The sequence below is a fragment of the Podarcis liolepis genome, assembly GCF_965112155.1.
Source record: "Podarcis liolepis genome assembly, chromosome: 1".
Classification (NCBI taxonomy): domain Eukaryota; kingdom Metazoa; phylum Chordata; class Lepidosauria; order Squamata; family Lacertidae; genus Podarcis; species Podarcis liolepis.
This window is the reverse complement of record NC_139554.1, coordinates 84,547,193-84,570,470: the sequence shown is the minus strand read 5'-3', so window position 1 is coordinate 84,570,470 and position 23,278 is coordinate 84,547,193. Positions and strand designations below refer to the sequence as shown.

General features: G+C 45.0%; 1 protein-coding gene across 16 annotated transcripts in view; it reads right to left on the bottom strand.

Moving 5' to 3' along the window:
- OBSL1 (obscurin like cytoskeletal adaptor 1) overlaps positions 1–23,278 on the bottom strand; it is a 164,772-nt gene that overhangs the window by 137,712 nt on the left and 3,782 nt on the right. For 8 of the 16 annotated variants that reach the window (XR_014518542.1, XR_014518543.1, XR_014518544.1 and 5 more), the window contains exons 3-12: positions 18,315–18,584; positions 17,975–18,235; positions 15,450–15,755; positions 14,013–14,294; positions 12,174–12,452; positions 11,195–11,467; positions 8,851–9,123; positions 7,572–7,844; positions 6,433–6,705; positions 2,799–3,071 (exon numbers count right to left, since the gene is read on the bottom strand). Coding sequence is in view for 12 of the 16 variants with exons in the window: in XM_083471620.1 (XP_083327746.1) it covers positions 2,799–3,071; positions 6,433–6,705; positions 7,572–7,844; positions 8,851–9,123; positions 11,195–11,467; positions 12,174–12,452; positions 14,013–14,294; positions 15,450–15,755; positions 17,975–18,235; positions 18,315–18,584 (2,763 nt within the window). In the remaining 4 variants the exon portion in view is untranslated. Of the gene's footprint in view, positions 1–2,798; positions 3,072–6,432; positions 6,706–7,571; positions 7,845–8,850; positions 9,124–11,194; positions 11,468–12,173; positions 12,453–14,012; positions 14,295–15,449; positions 15,756–17,974; positions 18,236–18,314; positions 18,585–19,853; positions 19,885–21,028; positions 22,533–22,960; positions 23,052–23,278 lie in introns of those variants that run through there. The other 8 variants (XM_083471628.1, XM_083471631.1, XM_083471625.1 and 5 more) reach the window with 7 other exon arrangements.

Below are 23,278 nucleotides of genomic sequence, written 5' to 3'. Positions count from 1 at the left end.
GATCTCCTGACCCTGCTGAGCAGATCTGGGGAGGGAGGGAACACATGAGGAAGGAGTGGGGGAGCACGGGGGGCATTGATGGAGGAAAATCCTATTGCAGTAATAGGAGCTCTTCCATTGGCTTCTCCTAACACAACAATTTAGTTGAATCTGCACCAGTATCTTGAATAAATACAGACGGGCAAAATTTTCAAGTGTGAAAACCACTGCTCTAGTAGGCAGCTAGTGGGCAGGTTTGCTGGGCAGCAAAACAGCAGAGGAAGAGGATAGGAGTGTGAGGGTCTGTGATGAGTCAGGAGGGATGGGGCAAAATCTTGGTTTGTTGAGGTGGGGATGGGGGGAAACCCTGCCTCTACCCAAACCTGCAGAAATCGCAAGGGAGTGAAGGCCATGTTGCATTCATGATGCCAGCAAGCGCTGATAAGGGAGAGCAGTGTAGATCTACAAGCCCTCAGTCTCTGGAGCCAGGATGTAGGGTGAAAAGGGAAGATAAAGGCTGGCCTGCCATATCCTCTTTTCCCACCTCACCTCCTGCTTTGTGCCAGACGACAGCACTTTTAGTTGCATGGATCCTCACTGGATCCCCATAGCTGCAATGAGAACTCCGTTCTCTCACACAAGACTGCAGGAGCGCGGTGGGGGCGGGTGGGAATGGCCTTTTTAAGATAGTGAGAAAACTCCATCCATTGGGTCATGATGCAGTCAAAGCTGGAGAGTGGCTTGCTGCGGCCATCCTCTAAGCCAGGGGTGAGGTTCCCCACCTCAAGCCCAAGAGCCAAATGTCACTCTCTGGTCTCTCTATCTACCTCTCAGGGTTCTCCCCAGCTACACAGCCTCTTCCCAGGCTACCACACCCTTCACTGGTGCTGCTCTGCATCCTTCTCAAGTGTTTTTGCCTAGCTGGGACTGCAACCTTGAGAATTCTAATGCCTCTTGCTTCTCTGGATGGAGGACAAAGAGGGTCCTTTGAATGTGTGCAGAAATCAGCTTACTGCACAAAGGTGAATTTTGTATTTGCTGCTCTGCCCACTTTTCCTTCTGCCCACCACTGGCATGTGGCCCCCTGTAGGTTGCCTAGAAAGGAGTGTGGCCCTTAGGCTGGAAAAAGCTTGCCCTGCCCTGCCCTAAGGCCAAGACACACCTCCACAAAGATCCAGGGCTTAAGCATGAGAAGCAAGCCCACAGACACATATCTTTGGCCCACAGAGCCATGACAGGATCTCCACAGCTACTGCAGCCCCTGGCTCTAGAGTTGGGAAGGGCTTAGCTTGAGCACAGAAGCTGCAGTAGGGCTCATAGGGCTCAGCACCATGGTTTGGCTTTGGGAAAAGCTACCTAAAGCCAGACACTCACATATGATGCAAATGTGCAGCATGGCACAGAATCCGTGTTGTGCAGCAAAACCAAGTGTTGGATTGGAATCTAGGAGAGACATTTCTGTTCAGTTCTCTGGGTATCTTGTAACCCTCTCTGAGCCCACTCAGATATGGTAGGAAAGACAATATATACAAACTGTATTGCTTTTCACTATTTTCAGCGTTTCTTAATTTCATTTTCTCATGAACATCTATTCCTCTTTCAATATATATTCAATTACATATTGTACTTTCATTTAAACTTCTTAGTAAATATCATTTAAATATCTCTGCTTGCCTCTAAGGCTCAGGGGTAGCCCATGGGGGGACAAGAGTTGACTTCTGTCTCTTTCCCACCCTTTCCAATACATAAATCAATTAATAGAAATCTGAATCCAGGCTTATCAACTTCCACTTTCAAAAGCACCCACTGGGTGCAGCTCTAGCTGGCTTCATTCACCAGCTTCTGCTCTAACCACTGAACCCATATAGCTCTGTTGTGGAAAATACGTTTCACATTCTAGGTTCAATCGCCAGTCTGTCCAGGTAGGGCTTGAGAAAAAACGTGTCAAACTCTGGACAGCTGCTGCCAGTCAGTGTAGGCAACACTGAGCTAGATAAACAGGTTGTCTGGCTCAATATAAGGCAACTTCCTTAGAGTTTTTTTTCAGGACGTAGCACAGGAAAAGCTCAAACTGGCATTATCTCTGCCACATGGCTCCACTGTGAAGTGCAATACAGATTATAGAAGCTAAATGCAAATCTGATCCCTGGAATTTGAGCTCAGGTGCCCATGCCCTTGGAACATAGGAAGCTATTTTATACCAGGTCACGCAACTTGTAGGTCTAGCTCAGCTTGGGGAACCTTCAGCCTGCCAGCCAAATTAGGCCTGGCAGGAGTCCTTATTTTCCCCCAGCCACACCCTCCCTCCCACAGCTGACATCCGTGGGTAAAACTGAGGCTACTAAGGAACAATTGGGAGCCTTAAAGCCAGCTCCCAGTTGTTCCACTGCAAGTGGGGCTTCCCTTCAGTGCCTTCTAAATTCTCAAGCAGAGTCAGTCCCTGCTGCAACTGGAGCTTACATTTGCTGGTGATGAATTTAAATTCAGTGCCGAATGTCAGCCTGCAGGGATTAGCTCCAACAGTGAATTCAAGCTGGTGTGCAAAGTGAAATATTTCACCTGATGGCATGCTGACATCAGGTGATTGGCAGGCGGGTGGGGCTGACCACCTGCCAAAGTGGCCCATGGAGGGTGTGGGGACATCAGAATCTGGCCTATTGTCTAAATCCAGTTTCCCACCCCTAATCTAGCTCAGTATTGTCTACTCTGACAGAAGCTTAGCAATGGGCTTCAAAGTGGGACTCTGAGGAAATATATGCCATGTATCAGAGTGGTCAGGGGAAGAGTCCTAAGGAAGGCGCCACTGGAAATTTACTAACCTGCAACTGTAACCACAAAGAAGGCAGAGTCAGTCCCAGTGTCGCACACAAACTCGCCTGAATCTTGCACCTGGGCTGAGGCAAGGACAAGGCGTCGGAGGGGCCCTTCGTTCTCCAGCAGCAAGCGCTCTCCCTCTTCCACTTCCTCCCCATCCTTGTACCAGCGGACAGGGGCACTGGAGCAGGACAGCACGCAGGACAGCACCACACGTTCAGAGGCCTGGTAAGAATGGGACGCATCTGCGTTGGAGTGCAGAATCTGCACAGGTGGCTCTACAGGATGTGTGTGTGTGTGTGAGAGAGAGAGAGAGTGAGAGAGAGAGAGAGAGAGAGAGAGAGAGAGAGAAGTTTCAGGAATTAGAAGCAGATTTGGAGACTGTTGGGGGCAGTAGTGTAGTAGCAAAATCAGAAGTGCAAGGTCCCTTCACAGTTACGTGTCACAGCCACATACCCTCACAGCTATGCGCTTGCTAAGGGTATGCAACTTTCTAAGACTAGACAATAATCTTAAAATTATACAATAATAATAATTAAAGATACATTGCAATGATCAAGGCAGGTCTTCATTTTAGTTAGATTTACTATTTTCTGCATACATACATGGAAAATGATTTGGAGTGCTTCAATATCTTCTTTCAGGGTAACAGACACCATTCTCCTGAAACTGAAGCACCTTGTGTTTTCAGTATTCCTAAATGTTTCACATTGGATCACAAAGTGGCTAAAAAGCCCCCCCCCCCCTTCATGCTGATTGGGTGGCTCTAGGAGACTGGAGACCTTGCAGGAACCCTGCTGCAGAAATAGTAAATGCAAAGGCAAAGAGACCCCTAACCATTAGGTCGTTGTGGACGACTCTGGGGTTGCGACACTCATCTTGCTTTATTGGCCTAGGAAGCCAGCATACAGCTTCCGGGTCATGTGGCCAGCATGACTAAGCCGCTTCTGGCGAACCAGAGCAGCACACGGAAACGACGTTTACCTTCCCGCCGGAGCGGTACCTATTTATCTACTTGATCTTTGACATGCTTTCGAACTGCTAGGTTGGCAGGAGCTGGGACCCAGCAACGAGAGCTCACACCGTTGCGGGGATTTGAACCGCCAACCTTCCGATTGGCAAGCCCTAGGCTCTGTGCTTTAGACCACAGCACCACACGCGTCCCTTTCAGAAATATAGTGGGGTCAACAACCTGGGAAGGTAGCCCATCTAGAAGAAGGAAAACTCTGATCCTAAACCTCCACTGCCTCACAGCTATACTCATTCAGAAAGGTTTCAGGAGTAAATCCTGAGGAACAATCTGTACCTGCTGCCTTGCAGGACATCTTTGGAAGAAGAAAAGGCTAAGGAGTAAACCCTATACAAATCCGGACAGGAGTCCCTAAGGTGCTTGGATGGCGTCTTGTATGGCTCCTTCCGGCAACTCCTGCAGCCAAGCTGGTGCCAAATGTATTGCTTTGCTTTGGATCACACCAGTGAGTCTGAGAGTGGTGGTCTTGTCATCTGGGCAGCCAGGACCTCCATACAGACTGCGTAGGCTTGCGCCCTGAGGAGGTCACTTTAGTGCTGCAAACGCAGCAAAAACAACATGAGAGGCAGCAATTACAAGTTATAAGCTCAACCTGATTGGCATTAGGTATAAACACTATGGGTTGTCTTCGCCAGTGGGAGAAATCATTGTGTCTCACTGGTCAGCTACTGCCTGCCTCATAGCCGGATAGCCCCTGAACAGTAAAGTGCTGACCTGTGACCGTCTGCCTGCTTCAATTGGTGCTTGGAACTCAAAGTATCACATGACAAGCAGAGTGAACTTCTTCCAATCCATCCACCATCAGCACTCCACCCCCCCCAACCTCAGACCACTACACCACTGGTTGGGGGAGGATGCTTGGCAGGTTGTCTTTTTTTCTAACCAAAGTGAAAAGCAGTGGATCAGGAACCAGATAGCAAAGTGAAGGGGGCAGGAGAAACCAATGTGTCATGGGAAGCATAAGTGTGGGGGCAGAGTGCATGCGAAAGAGAGGGGGAAAGCTTACTGAAAATGTCATCTCAGCATGCTGCCACATTTTTGTTTTTTGGAAGGCAGATGCCGTGCTAGGAATTTTTGAGAAAGTGCCTGAAAATAAAGTAGCAAATAACACAACTTCCTTATATTAACCTGTGATGAACCCACATTTATAACAACAGTTATGCATGCCTGGATTGAGAGGGTTCAGGGGTGCAGTGAATGAAGACTGGCTGAAGCTCTGTTTCCTTTCTAAGGAGGTCACTGGAAGCTTACTGGAATTTATAAATATTTGCAAATTTAAAGGTTGAACATAAGTGGAAATTCACAACAGACACTGCTCCTCACTTAGGTTATTGGAAGGCAGCTCCTAGGATCTTCAGAGCTCCCCATACAGCCTATAGGTCTGACCTTTTTCTCAAATTGACTCAGTCTGAATTCAAAGCTCCAAGCTTAGCTCCATTTGCCCTTGACATTTGCCACTGATCTTAATACTGCCATACTTGAAGGAATGAATTACAAAGAGAGGCTCCAGACTGAAAATGCTGAATTACAATTTATCAAGGCCATCAATTCTATTCAATTGTTTCCCTTCCCACTTCAGATGTTAATTAACTCAGCACTGTCAACCTGATTATCACCTATCACTGCTTTGTAAAGGGTCACTGTGCTTATTTTGCATATATTTCAGCTCTAATTGTCATTATCTGTACTTTTTGCATTTCATCTGTCTCTGACCTCACTGCTTATAAATCCCCCTCTTACAATCTCTGTGTGTGCGTCTCTATGTATGTATCTATATACATACATCTACAGCTGAGGATTACACTTCATGAATCTGATGAAGTGGACTGTAGCTCACAAACACTTGTGCCATAACTTTTTAGTTTTTAAGGTGTCACAAAATTCTTTGTTGTTTTTGCTGCAGCAGACTAACACAGCTACTCCTCTGGAAGTAGCAGAGCAAATGATGGCAGAAAAAGGCAACTAAAAGAATTCAGGAGATCAAGTATCTTTCTTGTAAATGAAGTAGTTTGATTTTATTTATTTTTTTAGCTTAAAAAGAAGAAAGAACAATGTCTTCTGAACAGAATTCACTAACGGCATGAAAAAGAGTGAATAGGAAAATATTATTCACTCCCACTCAAGATGTATACTGTAAACTAATCCACTGAAATGGATAAGAAGCGGGAGGTTTCAGACAAACAAAGAAAAGAACCTCTTTGCACAAGGTATAATCAGCTTATGATACTGACTGACACAGGATGTTGTGATGACAACCAACATAAAGTTTTGTCAAAGGATTAGATAACAAATGAGGATAGAGTGGCTTACTACTCAGAACAGCCCAAAGTGCAACTCCTGTGTTTATTCGGAGTCAGTAGACCTCTAACCACCAGATACATCAACAGTGAACATGAACTTCCTTCAGGCATCTGTCTGATGACTGTTCATAAATACAGCACAAAACAAGATGGACCAGTACAATTTATGCAGCATGGCAGTTATGCTCCTCTCCCTGATGGTTCTTACCAAAGTACACCAATAAGGCCTTTGAAGCACAGAGAAGAGCAAAGGACATGGGTTTGGGAGGGGACGTCTCTCTACAAAGATAAATTGATTAGTTCTCTTACCAGTAACAGTGATGTTGAAGAAAACAGAATCACTGCCTGCATCACACACAAACTCCCCGGTGTCCTTCATCTGCACTGAAGGAATGACCAGCCGTCGGTGGGGTCCTTCGCTCTCCAGCAGGAGGCAATCACTTTCTTCCACCTCTTCCCCATCCTTGTACCAGCACACGGGAGCATCAGGGCGGGACAGCTCACAGGCCAGCACCACATGCTCTGCAACCTTGTAGGTATGGGCCTCCTCAGCATTGGAGCGAAGAACCCTCACAGGAGGTTCTGTGGCAAGAAGAGACATTCTATAGATGGGGATCAGTAGAAAGAAATATGCCCCCTCCACCAACACCACACTGAAATATTGGGAAGTAGAACAGAACCATATAACATAGGGCTGGGGGACTCTGGGCCCTTCAGATATTGTTGGACACCAATGCTGTGTACACACCATCCATTTAACACACACGGCTTCCTTAAAATAATAATGGGAACTGTAGTTTACCTCTCAGAGCTACAGTTCCCAGGATTCTTTGGGAGAACTCGTGTTCTCATCAAACCCTTTGCCAACTCTGTAATTTATACTGGACATATAATCTAGATTGCCTTTAAAACTGAGAAATTGTCAACAAAGTGTTTTGAAGGAGAAGCCATGTTTGTCTGCTGTATCAAAAGCCACCAAGTTTTTGGGCACTGAAGAGAACTGATAATTAACAAAGCAAAGTCTCCCTAGATGACAAGATATATTCACTCAAGAGTTCTGAATCTGAAGTGGCTGAATTGCTTGCATTAAAGCTATTCAGCAAAGACCTTCAACAAAATTCAGTACAGGGCAGGAAAGTGTCATGGAACAGCCACAGAGAAGAGAGGTTCAGAAGAAATAACCAATGCTTACAAAGGAGAGAGATAAATAAGAAGTTCTCAACTACATGCTCAGACACAATCGCTAATGACAAATAAAGGGGACAGACTGAATCCTCTTTTGGTATCATTTAACTCAACTTAGCCAACTCAAACATGGCTATGAAAAGTTACAAAAAGACTACATTGTCTTGAGTTTTAGAAGTGAAAGGCTCTCTAGCCTAAAGATTGAGGACCATTATTGGCCTTAAAATGCATGTCTGGGGAAAACCAACAAATCTCACACTGACCTGTAACAGTAATATTGAAGAAAACAGAGTCGCCACCTGCATCACACACAAACTCTCCTGTGTCCTGGACGCAAGCTGAGGCAATGACCAGCCGGTGATGGGATCCTTCACTCTCTAGCCGAAGTCCCTCACTCTCTTCCACCTCTTCCCCATCTTTGTACCAGAGCACAGGGGCATCAGGACGGGACAACTCACAGGACAACGTCACACATTCCAAGATCTGATAGGTATGATCTTCTTCCGCGTTGGAGCACACAACGTGCACAGGTGGCTCTGTGACAAAAAAGAAGTGTCACCTTCCTTGGAGGTTTATATGCCGTGGCTGGATGCTTTAGTTGAGATTCCAGCATTGCTGGGGGATGGACTAGATGACCCTAGGGGTCCCTTCCAACTCTACAATTCTGTAATTCTATTATTCTAGGGAAGGGCCTTAGCTCTGTGGTAAAGCACATGCTTTGCATGCAGAAAGTGCCAAGTAGAGCTGGAGAAGAACCCAGCACTAAACTCTAAATAGCAGCCACCAGCCAGATAGGCAAGCTCGTGTGAGAATCTCTAATAATAATAGTAATAATAATAGTAATAGTAATAATACCCCGTCCATCTGGCTGGGTTTCCCCAGCCATTTTGGGTGGCTTCCAGCAAAATATAAAAATGTAATAAAACATCAAATATTAAAACTTCCCAATACAGGGTTTCAATACAGTGTCTTCTAAATACAGTGTCTTCCCAATACAGTGTCTTCTAAAAGTCAGATAGTTTTTTATTTCCTTGACATCTGATGGGAGGGCGTTCCAGAGGGCGGGTGCCACTACCGAGAAGGCTCTCTGCCTGGTTCCCTGTAACCTCACTTCTGGCAGTGAGGGAACTGCCAGAAGATCTTCGGAGATGAACCTCAGTGTTCGGACTGAATGATGGGGGTAGAGATGCTCCTTCAGGTATACTGATGTCAGAGGTACAAAGGGGAAGCATGGGGAGGCTTGCAAGGCCCTCTGCAATCCTCCTGCAACCCTCCTTTCCACCCACAATGTCAGAAGTACAAAGCATGGGGAGGATTGCGCAGGATGTTGCAAGTCTTTCTGAGGGGCTCCTTTTGCCCTCCTATGTCAGAGGTGGAAAGGAGCTGCACAGGGCACCTTGAAGGAGCAGTGCTGGGGGAGACAGGGTCTCCCTCAAATGGTAACCACTTCTCCCTCCCTGAGCAAGTACCCCTTGGCTGTCAAGAAGGCAATATATAATGTACATATATAAAAAGTGGGGAAGGACAGGGGACAGCTCTCACCTGTGATGGTGATGTTGAAAAAGGCAGAGTCACCGCCTGCATCACATACAAACTCCCCTGTATCGTGGATTTGTGCAGAGGAAATGACAAGGCGGCGGTGTGAGCCCTCACTCTCCAGCAGGAGGCGCTCACTTTCTTCCACCTCTTCCCCATCCTTGTACCAGCGCACGGGAGCATCAGGGCGGGACAGCTGGCAGGCCAGCACCACACGTTCAGAGTTTCGGTAGGCATGGGTCTCCTCAGCGTTGGAGTGCAGGATCCTTACAGGAGGGTCTGGGGGAGGGGAGGGAGAACTGCACCATGAAAAGCCTATTACTGCCCCAGAGCCTGTTGCATCCCCACTCTAGAATTGGAAACGAACTCAAAAAACTGTGAGCTTTATGGAAACAAGAACCAGTGTTAGGGAGAAAAGATGGTGCAGTGGTCAAAGTGTTACACTGGGACATGGGAGAGCCATCACTGCCTCTCCGTCTCACCTGCCTCGCAAGGTTGCTGTGAGGATAAAGTGGGGAGAACTATGCATATCACCTTGTGCATATCACAAGGAGGCCTGTTTTCAGTGACAGAACCTCGTGCCATCATATCTCCCTTTACTAAGAGGCCAGCTGGTTTAGAAGACAGAAAGATGAATTTGTATTTGGAAGACGTGGATTTCAAACGTCACCTTTGCCACAGACTCTTTGTTTGGCCTTGAGCAAGCCACTGTTTGTCAACTTCAGTGCTCCCATCTACACACAGCAGAGATAACAGTGACCAATCTTGCAGGGTTGTTATGGAATGGGAATTTGCTCACTTAGCTAACTGTTAAAGTAATTTAGAAATTATAAATGCCATTAACATGTAGGGCTTGGACACAGAATGACCCACATACAGATTCTGACTTTGCCATGAAACTCAAACTGCCCGGCCGTAGGGCAAGTCTCCCTCTCTCCGTGAGGGAGGGTGTTTGAAAAAGTGTGAGAAGCTGCCAGCTCTGCAGGCAAACAGGGTGACATAACTGGGCTCCTGAGCCCCACAAGGGTGCCGCAGAAAGAATGTAGTTGGTAAAGGGAGTCGTGGACTCAAAAAGGTTGAAATCCTCTGCTTTAGGTCATTCACAGCAGCTACTTCACTCAAGCTTCATTCCTAAGCTTTTGGGCCAACAATGCTGTTGAACAGGTTTCTTTTCTTTTTCTGGAATGGTGACACCACAACTCAGCTGAGAAACAACGAAAGGGGAGGGGTGTGTTTGAAATAACCTCTGAAAATCTAATTGTGTGTTTGGAACAATGAAGCACCAGTAGACAATTTCAGCATTTCAGGTTTATAAAACAGTGATGGAGTGGTTAATTCAAGAGTGTGAGTGCTCTTCACAATAACCCCACAGCTATGCTCCTTCTCAGACTATACATTTTAAAAATGTATTTCCCCCCTCATATAATACACGCCATCTGCTTTGCTTAACATTCAGCCTGATTAAGACTTATTATGGACTCAAAAGCTTGCTCACTATTTTGTAACATTTTGGTTAAAGGAACTTCAAGGTGTTTTTTTTTTGTCAAAATAAAAGATGCACTTTCAGCCTTAGTCATGCACACTAATGTAGCCTACATCTTACCTTGGCTTAACTTATTTAGTGAGTTTCTCTTGGTGAGAGGCCTCATTTATTTGACATGAGAAGGACTGACAAATACTGCCCCAAGAGATCACATTATTATTAATATTAATATTTCTTACCCTCCTTTCATTTAAGGTTGTAGGGTGAATTAGAAAGCAATTTTAAAACACAGTATTAAAAATGGCTTTAAAAAAACAACAGTCACAATACTAGGGTGTGTCTCCTGAAAATATCTCTCAGGCCAAGTGCATCTTCATGAAAACTACATGATGAAAGTACCAGACACACCTCTGTGTGCTATTGTTCCTGGTCTGCTACATCACTGTTGTAAAATCTTCTGCAACTTAGGTGCCAGAGTCCAGATGGCTGAGAAGAATGCTCCTACTCCTCAGAAAAGGGAGCTATGTAGTCTGCTGTAGAAAAAAAAATAAAACCCTACCCCAAACTGAAACATGTGGCACCTTAGAGACAAGCTACTTAATTTTGTCATGAGATTTGATAGACAAGAGCCTATTTCATCAGAATCAGAATTAAAAATAGATATCCACCATCTTCATTGTCCATGCATTGGATGAAGCAGGCCTTTCCCTATGAATGCAGAAATATATTCCTGTATTGTTTGTCCCCTTATCTGAGCCAGAAAAAAAGGTTGTTATCGATCTGATTCTTTGTACCAAGCTTTCAAGGACTGAGCAATGAGGGCATGTTCAGATTGTGGTGGCCCTTCATTTGGGGGAAATTACTAACCTGTAACAGTGATGTTGAAGAGCAGAGAATCTCCACCTATGTCACACACAAATTCCCCTGCATCCTTCACCTGTGCTGCAGGAATGACCAGGTGGTGGTGTGGGCCCTCACTCTCCAGTAAGAAGCTGTCGCTTTCTTTCACTGCCTCCCCATCCTTGTACCAGCGCACGGGAGCATTGGGGTGGGACAGCTCACAGGTTAGCACCACACGCTCTGTGACCTGGTAGGTATGGGCCTCCTCAGCATTGGAGTGAACAACCCTCACAGGAGGTTCTGCAACAGCAAAGAGTTACTATAATGGCAGAAAAGGTGGAAAATATTCAGAGGATGGAGCACTTTTTCTGAATTGGGGGTGGAAAAGATTGGGCTGCAGGACAAACTCCTGCTGGGACCGGATGGCAGAAATCTCACAGGTGCCCCTTATTTTAAGGGACCCCTTTATTTTAATAGGTTAAACCTTATTCTAAGACCTTAATCTAGCAAGGGTTGCATAACTTTTTTTAGGCCCATGGGCACATTCAGGTTGTTGAGCAAACGTTGTGGGTGCCACCCATTCTGGTCTCTTCTCCCTCCTCTCCCCTGGACTATTCCTCCTCCTTGCGCTGAGACAGAAAGAGAGAAGGTGCGCGCACACACAGTTATGTTTTCAAAGGGATCTTAGTAAAAGTCTGATCCCATACAATTAATCTGAGCACATAGAGTTGAAAGAGGAAGTGAGAAAGAGTATCAGTCTTCCAATTTCCTCCTTCAGCTCTATGTAACTTGCTTTTCAAGGAAGGAATAGTTAACTATCCTAACCCACCATGGCCAAGGTGACAGTGTGTGACAGTGTGTGTGTGGCCTCAGAGGGTTCACAGGTGTCAGGGAAAAGACCTCAATGACACCCTTTTGCCCCCAGCAATGGCTCCATTGGTGACCCAAGTAGAACTTACACTAGCTGATCCTCAAAACTAGGCCAACTTCTTTTTCCTCCACTCACCATCCACGGTCACAGTGAAGCTGATAGCATCATCGCCTGCATCGCATGTATATGTCCCAGAGTCCAAAGAGCAGACAGAGGAAATCAACAACCTGTGGATACGGCCTTCGGTTTGGACACCAAAGCGACTATCATCTAAGGCCACCGGATTCCCTTCTTTAAACCAGTTGGTGGGGGTGTCAGGTATAGAGACTTCACACTCCAGGAGTAGAGGCATGCCAGCTGTGAGTGTTCGGAGTCGCCTAGCCTCAGGCACTGGGGTGATATGTACCTGTGGGGCTGGGGAGACACAGCGTGTGAAACCTATGCAAAATGAAACATTAACTTCACAGACAGAACAGGTGACGCCACTTGAAAACACCAGGTACACCTGTGAGAGAAAACCTCTGTCCAGTGTCACATGTGAAAAGCACAGAAGTGACTACCTTGTGGTAATAAGTTATGGTGATAACCAAAATAAATTGCTGGGATGGAAGAATCATCAGGATATCTGTATTTAAACACAACTCTGAGTGACAGATACGAAGCTTGTGTTGATTTGTTCCATCTTTCAACACAGTTGGTGCCAAGGCAATGGATCCATAGGCTTAATCCAACTGTTCATAATCTCCTTTACTCAGAAGAATATTGTGACAGTTCCTGCTTTAGTAACAGTGATTCAGATTAAAAGCCTTCCTTGGGTAATCCTTGTAAATAACTGAAATGCAATGGAAATTTCCTTTAATCATGTCACGCCTCATACATACCGTATATTATACAACAACAGGTATGTTTATATCTATTTATGCACAATGAATTGTAGCCTTTATAGTATAGAAAAAACATTTTTAAAGGGCAATAAAAATTAAAATGTACAGACAAGGCAAACAAGAAGACAAGCTTCCCATTTATTTTAATTGCTTAAACTGTCGCTACTTCTGTTTATCTGATTTTTTGTTTTGTTTTTAGGATTGCTGTTTTACTTGTTATGCAGTTGCAACCGATGTATTTTATGTTCAGTTGTATTTATGCATGCATATATGTTATTTTAGCTGTGCTATACATTTTTAATCATATAGGGGAGATGCCTTGGAGGGCACAGAGATCTTGGAAATTAAATTAATACATAAGACAACATAAGTTATGACTGAGATTTCAGATTGGCTGAAATGTATCATGTGCAGGAGAACATCTTATCTACTAGTTTCGGCAGAACTGGATTGCGCCAATTTGGCTTTGGTTTGTGCAAAGACTAGTGCAAATCACAGAAACTCAAAATAAACAAATGCAATTCAGAGTAAACTGTCAGAGGGGAGTTTCAAAGAGATCTGATGCAAATGCCTTGAAGCCAGTTGTTGTCATTTACAGCTATAAAGATTCCAGCTGCAAGGAATCCAAGTGGAATAACAGCTGGCAGCTTGGAGGGCTAGACCACATATGGCACAGGAAATTCATGATCAGATCTCCTGCTATATTTTTTTGTTTTACTTGAAAATAATTGCAAATGGGGCTCTGGTTTTGACTGGAAAAACCTACAGAAGAGGTTTTAAAACCTTAACCTCTATGCCATTATTTCCATCTAAATTCCATCAAACTATTATTCTCACAGCAGAACAATCCATCGGCCCAACCTCTGTTCTTCTGCCATGGGTCCGGAGATGTTGTTGGACTATAATCCAAAGCAGGCCTACCCAAAGGTCAGGGATAAAGTCCAACAACATCTGGGGACCCAAGGTTGAACACTGTTGTATGTTATGAGCAAAGCACTGCTCTTTTCATGGGATGGTTGCTTGCATGTAATCATTTTAGGTACAGTCGACTGATTCCTGGCCCGCTACCTAGATCCAACCAAAGGCTCACCTTGTACACATAATGCAGCACATTCCTTCACACCATTAGCTTCAAATTGCACCTCAGACCCATTGGCTGCTAGCTGCACTCCTTTGATCCGCAAAGCATGGTCCAACCCGCTGTGTGTGATTTGGTACTGCTGGCCTTCTTCCCCCTCCTCCTCTTCCAGCCTTTTCCCATTGAAGAACCAACAACCGCTCTGAGAGGCTGAAAGCTGCACTGAAAAAGTAGCATCCTCTCCAGCATGAACCTTCACATCTTGCAGTCTTTTTTGTATACGAGCCCTGGGCACTACAAAGGCAGACAGAGATGAAGGAAGTCAGCTCAAAATGGGTGAGGCATGCATGTATACACACACTCAACTGGCACACACAAATAGGAAGGAAGGACTTCAGATTGTGGAAGAAAATGAATGGGAAGCATTCAATTGTCTGAGGGTACTTCCAGGTGGAAAGTTATTGTGGAATTGGTGCTGCTCACATCTGAAGGTGGGTTTTTTGGGGGGGGCAGCATCCATATGACGTACCCATCATCGAAATGATAGCTTGTATTTTTTATATATTTAATTTAGATTTCTGCACACCGTAAAAAATCTAGTAAGTGAAAACAATCCATTATATATCACTGTTGTGAAAGCTTGTTAGCACATTTCTCATGGTGGGTGGTTTGTCACATCTGTGGCGAAGCTTCAGTGGGTGGCTTGTATTGCCAGATTCTGCTACTGCAGTTTGCTCCTCGCCTGAGCACAACCTAGCCATTTTGTTTACAGAGGCACCAGTACCAGACAAAAGGCATCTACTTCCACGGATATGCCACATGCTGGAAGCAGGCCTGGTTTGAAGGAGATACTGTCACAAGATCGCCACACAGTATATTGTGAATTGCCTAAGGTGGAGATAGTAATCACAGCACATACACTGAGCTTTAAAATAAAAAGGAATAGGGAGGTCTCAGACAAGACCAAAAAAAAAGGAAATGAGCATTCCCACCACCACCCCAAAAAAGAAAGAAAAAGAAAACCACAAGCTTCCAAAGCTGACTGCAGGAAGCTCATACCAATAACAAACTTAGTTGGTCTCTAAGGTGCTCCTGGAAGGAATTTTTCTATTTTGTTTCGACTAAAGATACTGGCTAGTTAGTAAGAAATAGCCTAGCTAATTTAGGTGCCCTGCTGAGCAAATATAAGCAGGAGGTAGCTGGACAGAGTAGTGGTCCTTCCCTTTAAATGGTAAGGGTAGTCTAGCAGGCAGGTAGATCATCATGTCCCAGGAAAGCAAGGAAGTGGCAACACTTCTAGTGTTTTCACAGCTGCAGAGGCCAATGGCAAAGGACAGTGGAAGAAGAGAGTGCCCAGTGGTTCAAAAATAAAAGGTCATAGATCCTTGAAATGTCCATGCTTGAGTAAGGGACAGTGTCCAGTCACTATTAGGGGGCAGAGAGGCTTACCAAGGTGCACAGTGCCTGGGAATTCCACATGGCCACTACTTCCATACTGATTGGCAGAACACACACGGAAACGGTAGTCAGCCTCCTGAGGCACACCATCGCCTGGAACTTCAACCATGCTGGCAACATCAGTGGTGAGGCAAGGCACCCACTCAGCTTCTCCTACTGCCTGCCTCTCAAGAATGTAACTACTTGGTGGGCTGCGGTGAACATCAGGTGGTGGGCACCAAGTTAGGAGGGCAGCATTGTTGCGTGACATGCACATCCTTGCTGCCACGGGCGCACTTGGTGGGATCCTCTTGGCACCTAGAAAAAATAATTCAGTTCTATCAATTTTCCATCTTATTAACCTGGGGCATAATCCAGAGCATGGATAACGGGCCAGCATCTGTCTGTCTGTCTGTCTGTCTATCTATCTATCTATCTATCTATCTATCTATCTATCTAAGGCCACAGTTAGTGCACAAGCTTAAAATGATGCAAGGCACTCCTGTCAGATGACATTATACAACCAGCGCATCCTGTTAGTGCAATAGGACCCCCTCTTCCTCCTGCACTCTCCCTGAATCTGCTCCAGGTTATTGGGGGAACCCCTAGAACAGAATTAGGGAGGGCCTGGAGGAAGAAGAGGGGAAGGGAGAGGAGAAGGGTACATGGTTCTCCAGTAACAAAGCTTGTGAGTTTGCCAAAACTACAAACTTGATCCTTAAGTTTAGAGGGGTCACAAGCCCATTCAGTACAAACTGAATACCATGAAGCCTCTTAGACAAATTATTTAACCTCCATCTTGTTATGATTGGGTTTCAGTTCTAGCCCCTATCTAGGCCATCAGTGGTTCGTGGCAATGTGTGTGCATCAAACAGCAATAGTCATCTACAGCTCTTCATCACATCTGCACATGGCAGAATAGACACTTCAATGTGATGTTGCTAACAGCATGTACATTTACACAAATTCAGTTTGCACTCTTAAAACCCAAAAAGTGATGTCTTGGGAGGGAAGAAAATCCTCAATCTGCTTATCTGCTTGATAGACCTAGGGCCAAAATACACATTAAACAAAGTTGTGTGTCCTTCCCACAAAGTAGATTTTGTGTTTGTTAGTTTTTTCTCTTTTAAACAGAAAAGCAGTTCTGAGGCTGCAATCAAGAGCGGAAGAGTGATAGGGTGGCTTATTTAACCCTTGTCCTCCCTCCCCCATTCCAGAGCATGGGAATGAAGCTTGAGGGAATGGGAGAGGAACAAACACCTAGATAAAATATTAAGCAGCCCTTGCCCATTCCAACTACTTTTGCATGATCAATTGCAGCCTCTGAAACTGTTAGCAAAACAAACCATCTAGGCAGAGAAACACACAATTGGGGCATACGTCAGGGAGCAGGGAGCAGCTAGATTGTTGGACAGCAGGAAAAACAGAAAACAAAAACAGCTGCTGTCAGCAAAGCCTTCTTTGTATGATTAATTTTGTTCCTGAGACGTTTCAAGTACAATAACTCTTTATCAAGGGTTATTCATAGATTTCAGCTGTAAAGTCTCACAAGTAGCTAGTTTGTAGCTTAGCTGCAATTTCTTTCTCTTGTGATTCTAAAGCAATTTGATCCTCATTTGGCATAGAGATGCTCAAGGCTCCTCTAGACAACTTATTTATTGAGCATTCATCCTGATTTGCTTGCACAAAGCTTACATGGAGGTTAGATTATATCTGGTCTTTATTTAACATTCATTCTAAAATTATGGCAGGATGGTTATACAACAATGATCATTGATCCTCCTATTCATCCTGATTTGCTTGCAGGGTGTTTACTACACAACTTTCCATTAATCATTCATTCATTCCACCTGCTTCAATGCAATTTCCTGCCACTTTCCTAACACAAAAAGTACATTTTTTAAAAAAGTGGGTTCGTTGCACTCTGGTGACATAGCACTTTAACCTACTTTAATTGCAGAAACCTAAATTTCATGATATTTGCTTGCATCCCTCCTGCAAAATATTGGCAGTCTGGTGACACCCTCTGAAAGGCAGAGTGTGACCTGTGAAGGGCTCTCATAGGAGAATGGCTAAAAGACAGCACAAAACCAGAACCTGAGGTCAAAAGAGGGGTTGAAATGTGTTAGTCATTATTAGAATATTGGTTTAAATTTCTGTGACAATTCAGTCATGACCCGACTCCACGTCATTCAGGGCAGTCTCAATCAGGCTGGATCCAGGCCTGGCTTACCAACTAGAACACTACAGTATATTCCTGCATTGCAGGGGGTCCCTTTCAGCTCTATAATTCTATGATTTTATTATTCGTTATGGGTGAATCTAGTTTGACTCTAGAGTGGATATGTCAAACCACTTTTCTGTGGGATATCAATTCCAATCCAGTCCAGGATGAAAGACAGGAAATAACAAACTTTTCCTTTAGTGAGGAAACTAACGATTGGAGTTTGTGTCAACGGCCAAATGTAATGGGTTTTGTGGCTAGCTGAATGCTCCTTCTCCTGCTGCAACTAGCCCCATCTCTCCTCTCCACTCACATTTGACACGGAGCTGTGCGGAGGTCTGCGACTCGCCCGCCGTGAAAGTGATGACCCCAGCATCGTGCCGTGTTACGTGCACCAGGACCAGAAGATGGGTTTTGCCAAAGCTTCTGATGAGGGTATGTGGTGCCTCCACCAGTTCCTGACCATTACGGCCCCAACTTGGTGCCTCCACAGGTTCCCGCGTCTCCACATAGAAGGCGGCATTCTCCCCTTCCATCACATCCAGCTTCCGCGGCAACCGCTTCACAATCAGACCTGAAGAAAGAGTTTGGACAGTTAGCACAGGAAGAAGAGCCTCTATCATAGCCACACATGACTCCAAAACTCTCCTCACCTTGCACTGAGAGCTCCCCAACGCTGCGGCCCTTGCCCTCCATCTCACACAGATAGATGCCATCATCGTCGGCCCGGGCATCCCGCACTGTCAGCCGCCGCAACAGGCCCTGTTCCTCCATCAGGTACTTGGGGCTGGGCTGCAGGCGCTTGTCTTCAAGATACCACGCTGTAGGGATGGTCTCCAGAGGCACTTGGCACTCTAAGACTGCATCCTGGCGCTCCAGCACTTCCACATCCACCAACGGTGCCTGGAACCGCAGTCGGGGTTCTGTGAGAAAAAGAGATAAAGATGGACCTGAATGTATGTGGAAACCTGAACATAAGAAAAGGCCCATCTCCACAGAGACAACTGAAATCTTCAGGGTCCCAGAGCTGAGGAAAAGAGTCAGGGTGCTGGGATCCAGAAAATATCACTCTTCTCCCTCACAAGGTCCGTTTCTTTGTTGTTGCCACAGCCCTCCTGCCTCAGTCCTCTGGCTTCCTTGTGTTTTGTTTCACAACCAACACAACTGATATTTTCACCTCTCCATTTGGCTGGGCTCCTACTTCAACCATCAAGCACATCTGCAGCCCAGAAACCCCTATCTGGTTCTTCTTTCTAGAGCTTGGGAAGACCAAAGAGCTGAGCACCACGTCACATTTTCTTGGTGTGACATCCACTGACACACACCCCCCCCCCCATCCATCATGAGAAAGTGTCAGTAACTAGTTAAACTCTTTGGGGCTTTGCCACATGGAATAATCAGTAAGATGAACAGAGGCGTTAATGAATACTGAATCTCAACATTTACAAATGCACAAGGCAGTTTTAACAAACATGATAGCAATCTCCCCGGCCTATGTTCTTTCTAGAATATTTTGTCATCAAACCTTGAAAGGGAATATGAATGTAAGGGTTTAAACATAATTGTTTTAACAAGCACTAGTGGTTATCTCCTGCCCACATTCTTTCTGGAATGTTTTGCCATCAAACTGAAAAAGGGACTAGATAAACATGAAAGGTTTAACTCAATTGTTTGTAAAGCTGCTGTGGGGCCCTGAGGACAGGTATTGAGGAATATTCAGCTAGTACCTGCCCTTCCTTTGCCTGCAGAATTGGGAAGCAGAATTGGAATGTAGAATTGGGAGGCAGAATTGGGGGGAGGGCAGCCAGGTTCTCCTACCAAGGGTTATTCTGAGAAGTGGCAGAGTGCTAAGTGGGTGGCATGTGGTATCTATCACACTGAACCTCTTTGCTGTCAGCTATCCGGGTCCCAGTGCAAAGGGACACCTGCCACCCACACAGCAGCCCAAGGGAATGCAACACAGAGATGGAAATGTGGGAAACAGCAAGGGCAAATTGCTCTGGGAAGAACAAGCAGGGGCTGCTTTGATGGCACAGCTGAGCTCAGTGATTAATTTCAGGACAAAAAGACGCCAGGCTCAAGTCAGTCTGGAAATAATATCCTTTTGTCTGGAAGGCCTTCCCCTTAATCTCCAATGCATGGGGTTTCTATAAGGTTACTCAGTGATAAGATTAATATACTTTGCACCCAACTGGTAAGAAGTTTCATCTTTTCTCATAGTAGCACTGGATTTAGAGCGGTGTGGGTGGTTCCCTTGCACAGGGCGCCAAGCTGAGGAGGTGCAAAATAATAATAATAATAATAATAATAATAATAATAATAATAATAATAATGAGAATATCTATTTAAAAAGTAACTGTTGCAAAAGGGATTATTGTGAAAAGATGAATTATTTGGGAGGGGGTGCCAAAATTTGTCATTGCTCAGGGCACCATATTACCAAAGTCCACCCCTGCTCATAGCTCAGTAGAAAAGTATGTGCCTTGCATCCAGAAGGCCTCCGACTCAATCACCCGGAATCTCCATGGAGATACCCCTGTCCAGTGCCCTTTTTAAATAAAAAAGGTGCCAGAACTCACCATGAACGCCTCTCTTGTTCTCTTATAATGGCAAAGGCCCCACCTGGGAGGTGATGGAACTGAGTTCCGGCAAGTTCCAGCTGAAATAAAGCCCTGCCCCTGTTTGAAATCCTGGGAAACTGGTTCTAGTTAGGGCAGACTGTTCTGAACTAATAGCTGTCTCTGTATAAGGCAGCATCCTATATTCTTATTATTTATTAAATTTGTATATCGCCCTTCATCCAAAGTTCTCAGAACTGAGAATAGATGTCAGGACTGAGGCCTAGCAAAGATTAAGCCCTGGATGAGAAGACATTAAGACAGATAACAACAAATAATCATTTAAAATGTGTGTCATGTTTTAAAGGGAATTCCCCCTAGAAATAATGTTCTGGTTGGTCCAGGTCAACACAAGCAGTGAGGTGGTAAAACTAATCCTGATTGAGCCACTTCAGTCGGGCAAACCCCCACCCCTCCCACACCCAAAGAAAGCTAGCATTTCAGGGGAAAGGCCAGGCTGTAACACTTTTCTATCATGTCCCATTTTCTATGAGCAAAGAGTGCTTTATATAGTTTTTATGGTTTTATTGTATGGTTTTATTGCTGTAAGCTGCTTTGAATTTTTTTAATGATATAGCAGTATGCAATTTTAAATAATAATAATAATAATAATAATAATGATGATGATGATAAAATAAACATTTAATTCAATCTGAAGGGGTACAGTCAGGGAACAGTTGTACTGCCTCATCTACTATTTGCTTAATCTAGGCTATAAACAATCTGTATTCTGTTTCCCTTCTGTTTACCAGCATGCCACAATAACTTATTCAACTTATTATTAATGGGCCACAGTTGGCCCACTCAGTTCCTCTGTACAACTAGCCATCTCTCTTTCTCTGCTTCTTCTGAGGGGATTTTTTCTTTCCATCCTTTATCCACTCAGGCTCCCGTCCTGACAGATGTTTCAACTATTTAAAAACAAAAAACAACAACACGAATGCAGGCACTTCAAACTCTCTGGGTAACATGTTCCATAGCGTGGCTATTCTTATGGACAGAAAAACCTTTCTGGTATTCAATCTCTCACCCCTACTCCCACCCTCCGCCTTGTAAAGCCCATTTCTCATCTTGCCTGACCCTCAGTAGGTTCAGAGAACAGTTGGTTCATTTCTTATTAAGGACAGCCTTTGACGTATAACTGAAGCCTGTTATCACGCATCCACCTCCCAGATTCTGCTCTCCAGGCTAAACAAAAGTGCACAACTCAGCAAAGCCTTTATCATCATCTCCCTTTATCTCCTTGGAACCCTCTTCAAAATTAAGGGCTTCAAGCCATCAAAGAATGGGAACATCCATAAGTGCTGTCACACTTTGAAAAACTTTTTTTTTAAGCACACCCCCCTTTCTCCCCCTTGTCACACTTTGCCCTCATTTTAGCCAATATGACATGCATTAGTATGAATTGTCCCATACCAGTCCACAAAGGTCCAGGGGTGGCCAGCAGCTTCTACAAGGAATTCTTACTTCTGCTGCGGCAGCACCATGAACTGTGGGCAGCCCAAGGCCAAACATAGCCCAATTTCCAGGTCTGACAAAGAGCAGGCTGTTGTTGGCCCTGGCACTGGCAGACCTTTCCCCTCAACATCCTTTCAGAGGCGGAGGTCTAGTTCAACAGCAGGGCAAAACAGTAAAAACCACTTCAAACCGCAGGTGGAAGATCACATGACTAAATGCTCACAGCAAGGGATTAAACCCTGTGGAGGCCTCTAGGGCCTAGGCAGTCGAACAGGGGTGGGATGGGGGGCCACAATTTGTGTCCTAATATGTTTTTGTAATTTCCTTTTAAAATCAAATCAATATTATTTTGATCCGTTGTCACGGGGCCCCTAAAAGGCATAGGGCCCATAGGCCAGTGCCTACTTGATAATCTGGCAATGAATGCTCATCCATTTTTATTTTTTAAATGGATTTAGGAGCAAGCTGGACATTAATTTTTCAGCTTGACATCTAGAGTTGTATGTGCAATAGAGGAGGACTCAGTCCTGCAATCCCCACCCATAATCCAGGAGTATTTCCACCTCATCTTCCGTTGTGTAACTAGGCCTCACTATCCTGCTAGCCAGCAAACAAAATCTCCTTCAGTTCTCTGAGCCACCAAGAGCCTCCTTTACTCAAAAAACTGAGTAGAATCCATGGGTAAAAGAGGGGATTGTGCCCATTGCCTTCGCACACACTCAACTTCTATGTGTTGATCAGTAATTCTGGAGAGAAATCCCATGGGCTTATAGCTTGTAGGCACATAACTCCGAAGATTTGTCAATGTGCAGTTGTTCAAGTGAGCAGGCACAAAAGCTGCAGATATTATCCTACCCCCCTGCCCACCTACACACACCTCTTGATTACTTGAGTAATTTCTGCACGCATTCATTGTATGTGTAAAAAAGGCTATGGTTCTTTTTGCAAGATGGAAGAATATCCTGCCAAGTTATGTTCTAGGACCTCTATCTCACATGCCATGTCTCCTCCTTCCGGATGGGAAATATTTCATGTTCATCCCTGCACTTGGCATCTGACCTGGTCTCTCTGGCTACTACCCAAACTACTCAGCACTTCATAGGCACTGTCAGTGGCGAGTGGCATACACTCCCCATTCCTGGCAAGGCTTCCAGGAATGTGCCAGAAGGGTCACCCAAACACCTCAGCATAAAAGCAGACAACAAGCAGGGAGCAGTACCCACCACCCTTTGAGTTTGCTACTGTCTCTCAGGCCCAAAAAGAGAAGGCCATAGGAGTTCCATATGAGACCGCTTTGGCTCCAGGCCCGTCCCCCCTCTGGCAAGTGAACTGCCAACTCTGGGGCTTGTACTTCTTTATTGCATCACGGTTCTTATTTTACATAATAAGCTGTCTGTACTCTCCCAGCCTGGAGCAATTGGCTGCTTGGTTCATCATTCCCATTAGGGCAAGGGTGGATCAGAGGTCATGCAGGCATAATGGGTTCCATAATCTAAGACCAGGCCCTCCAAGTGTCCCTGTTTTCCAGAGGCATTCCCAGA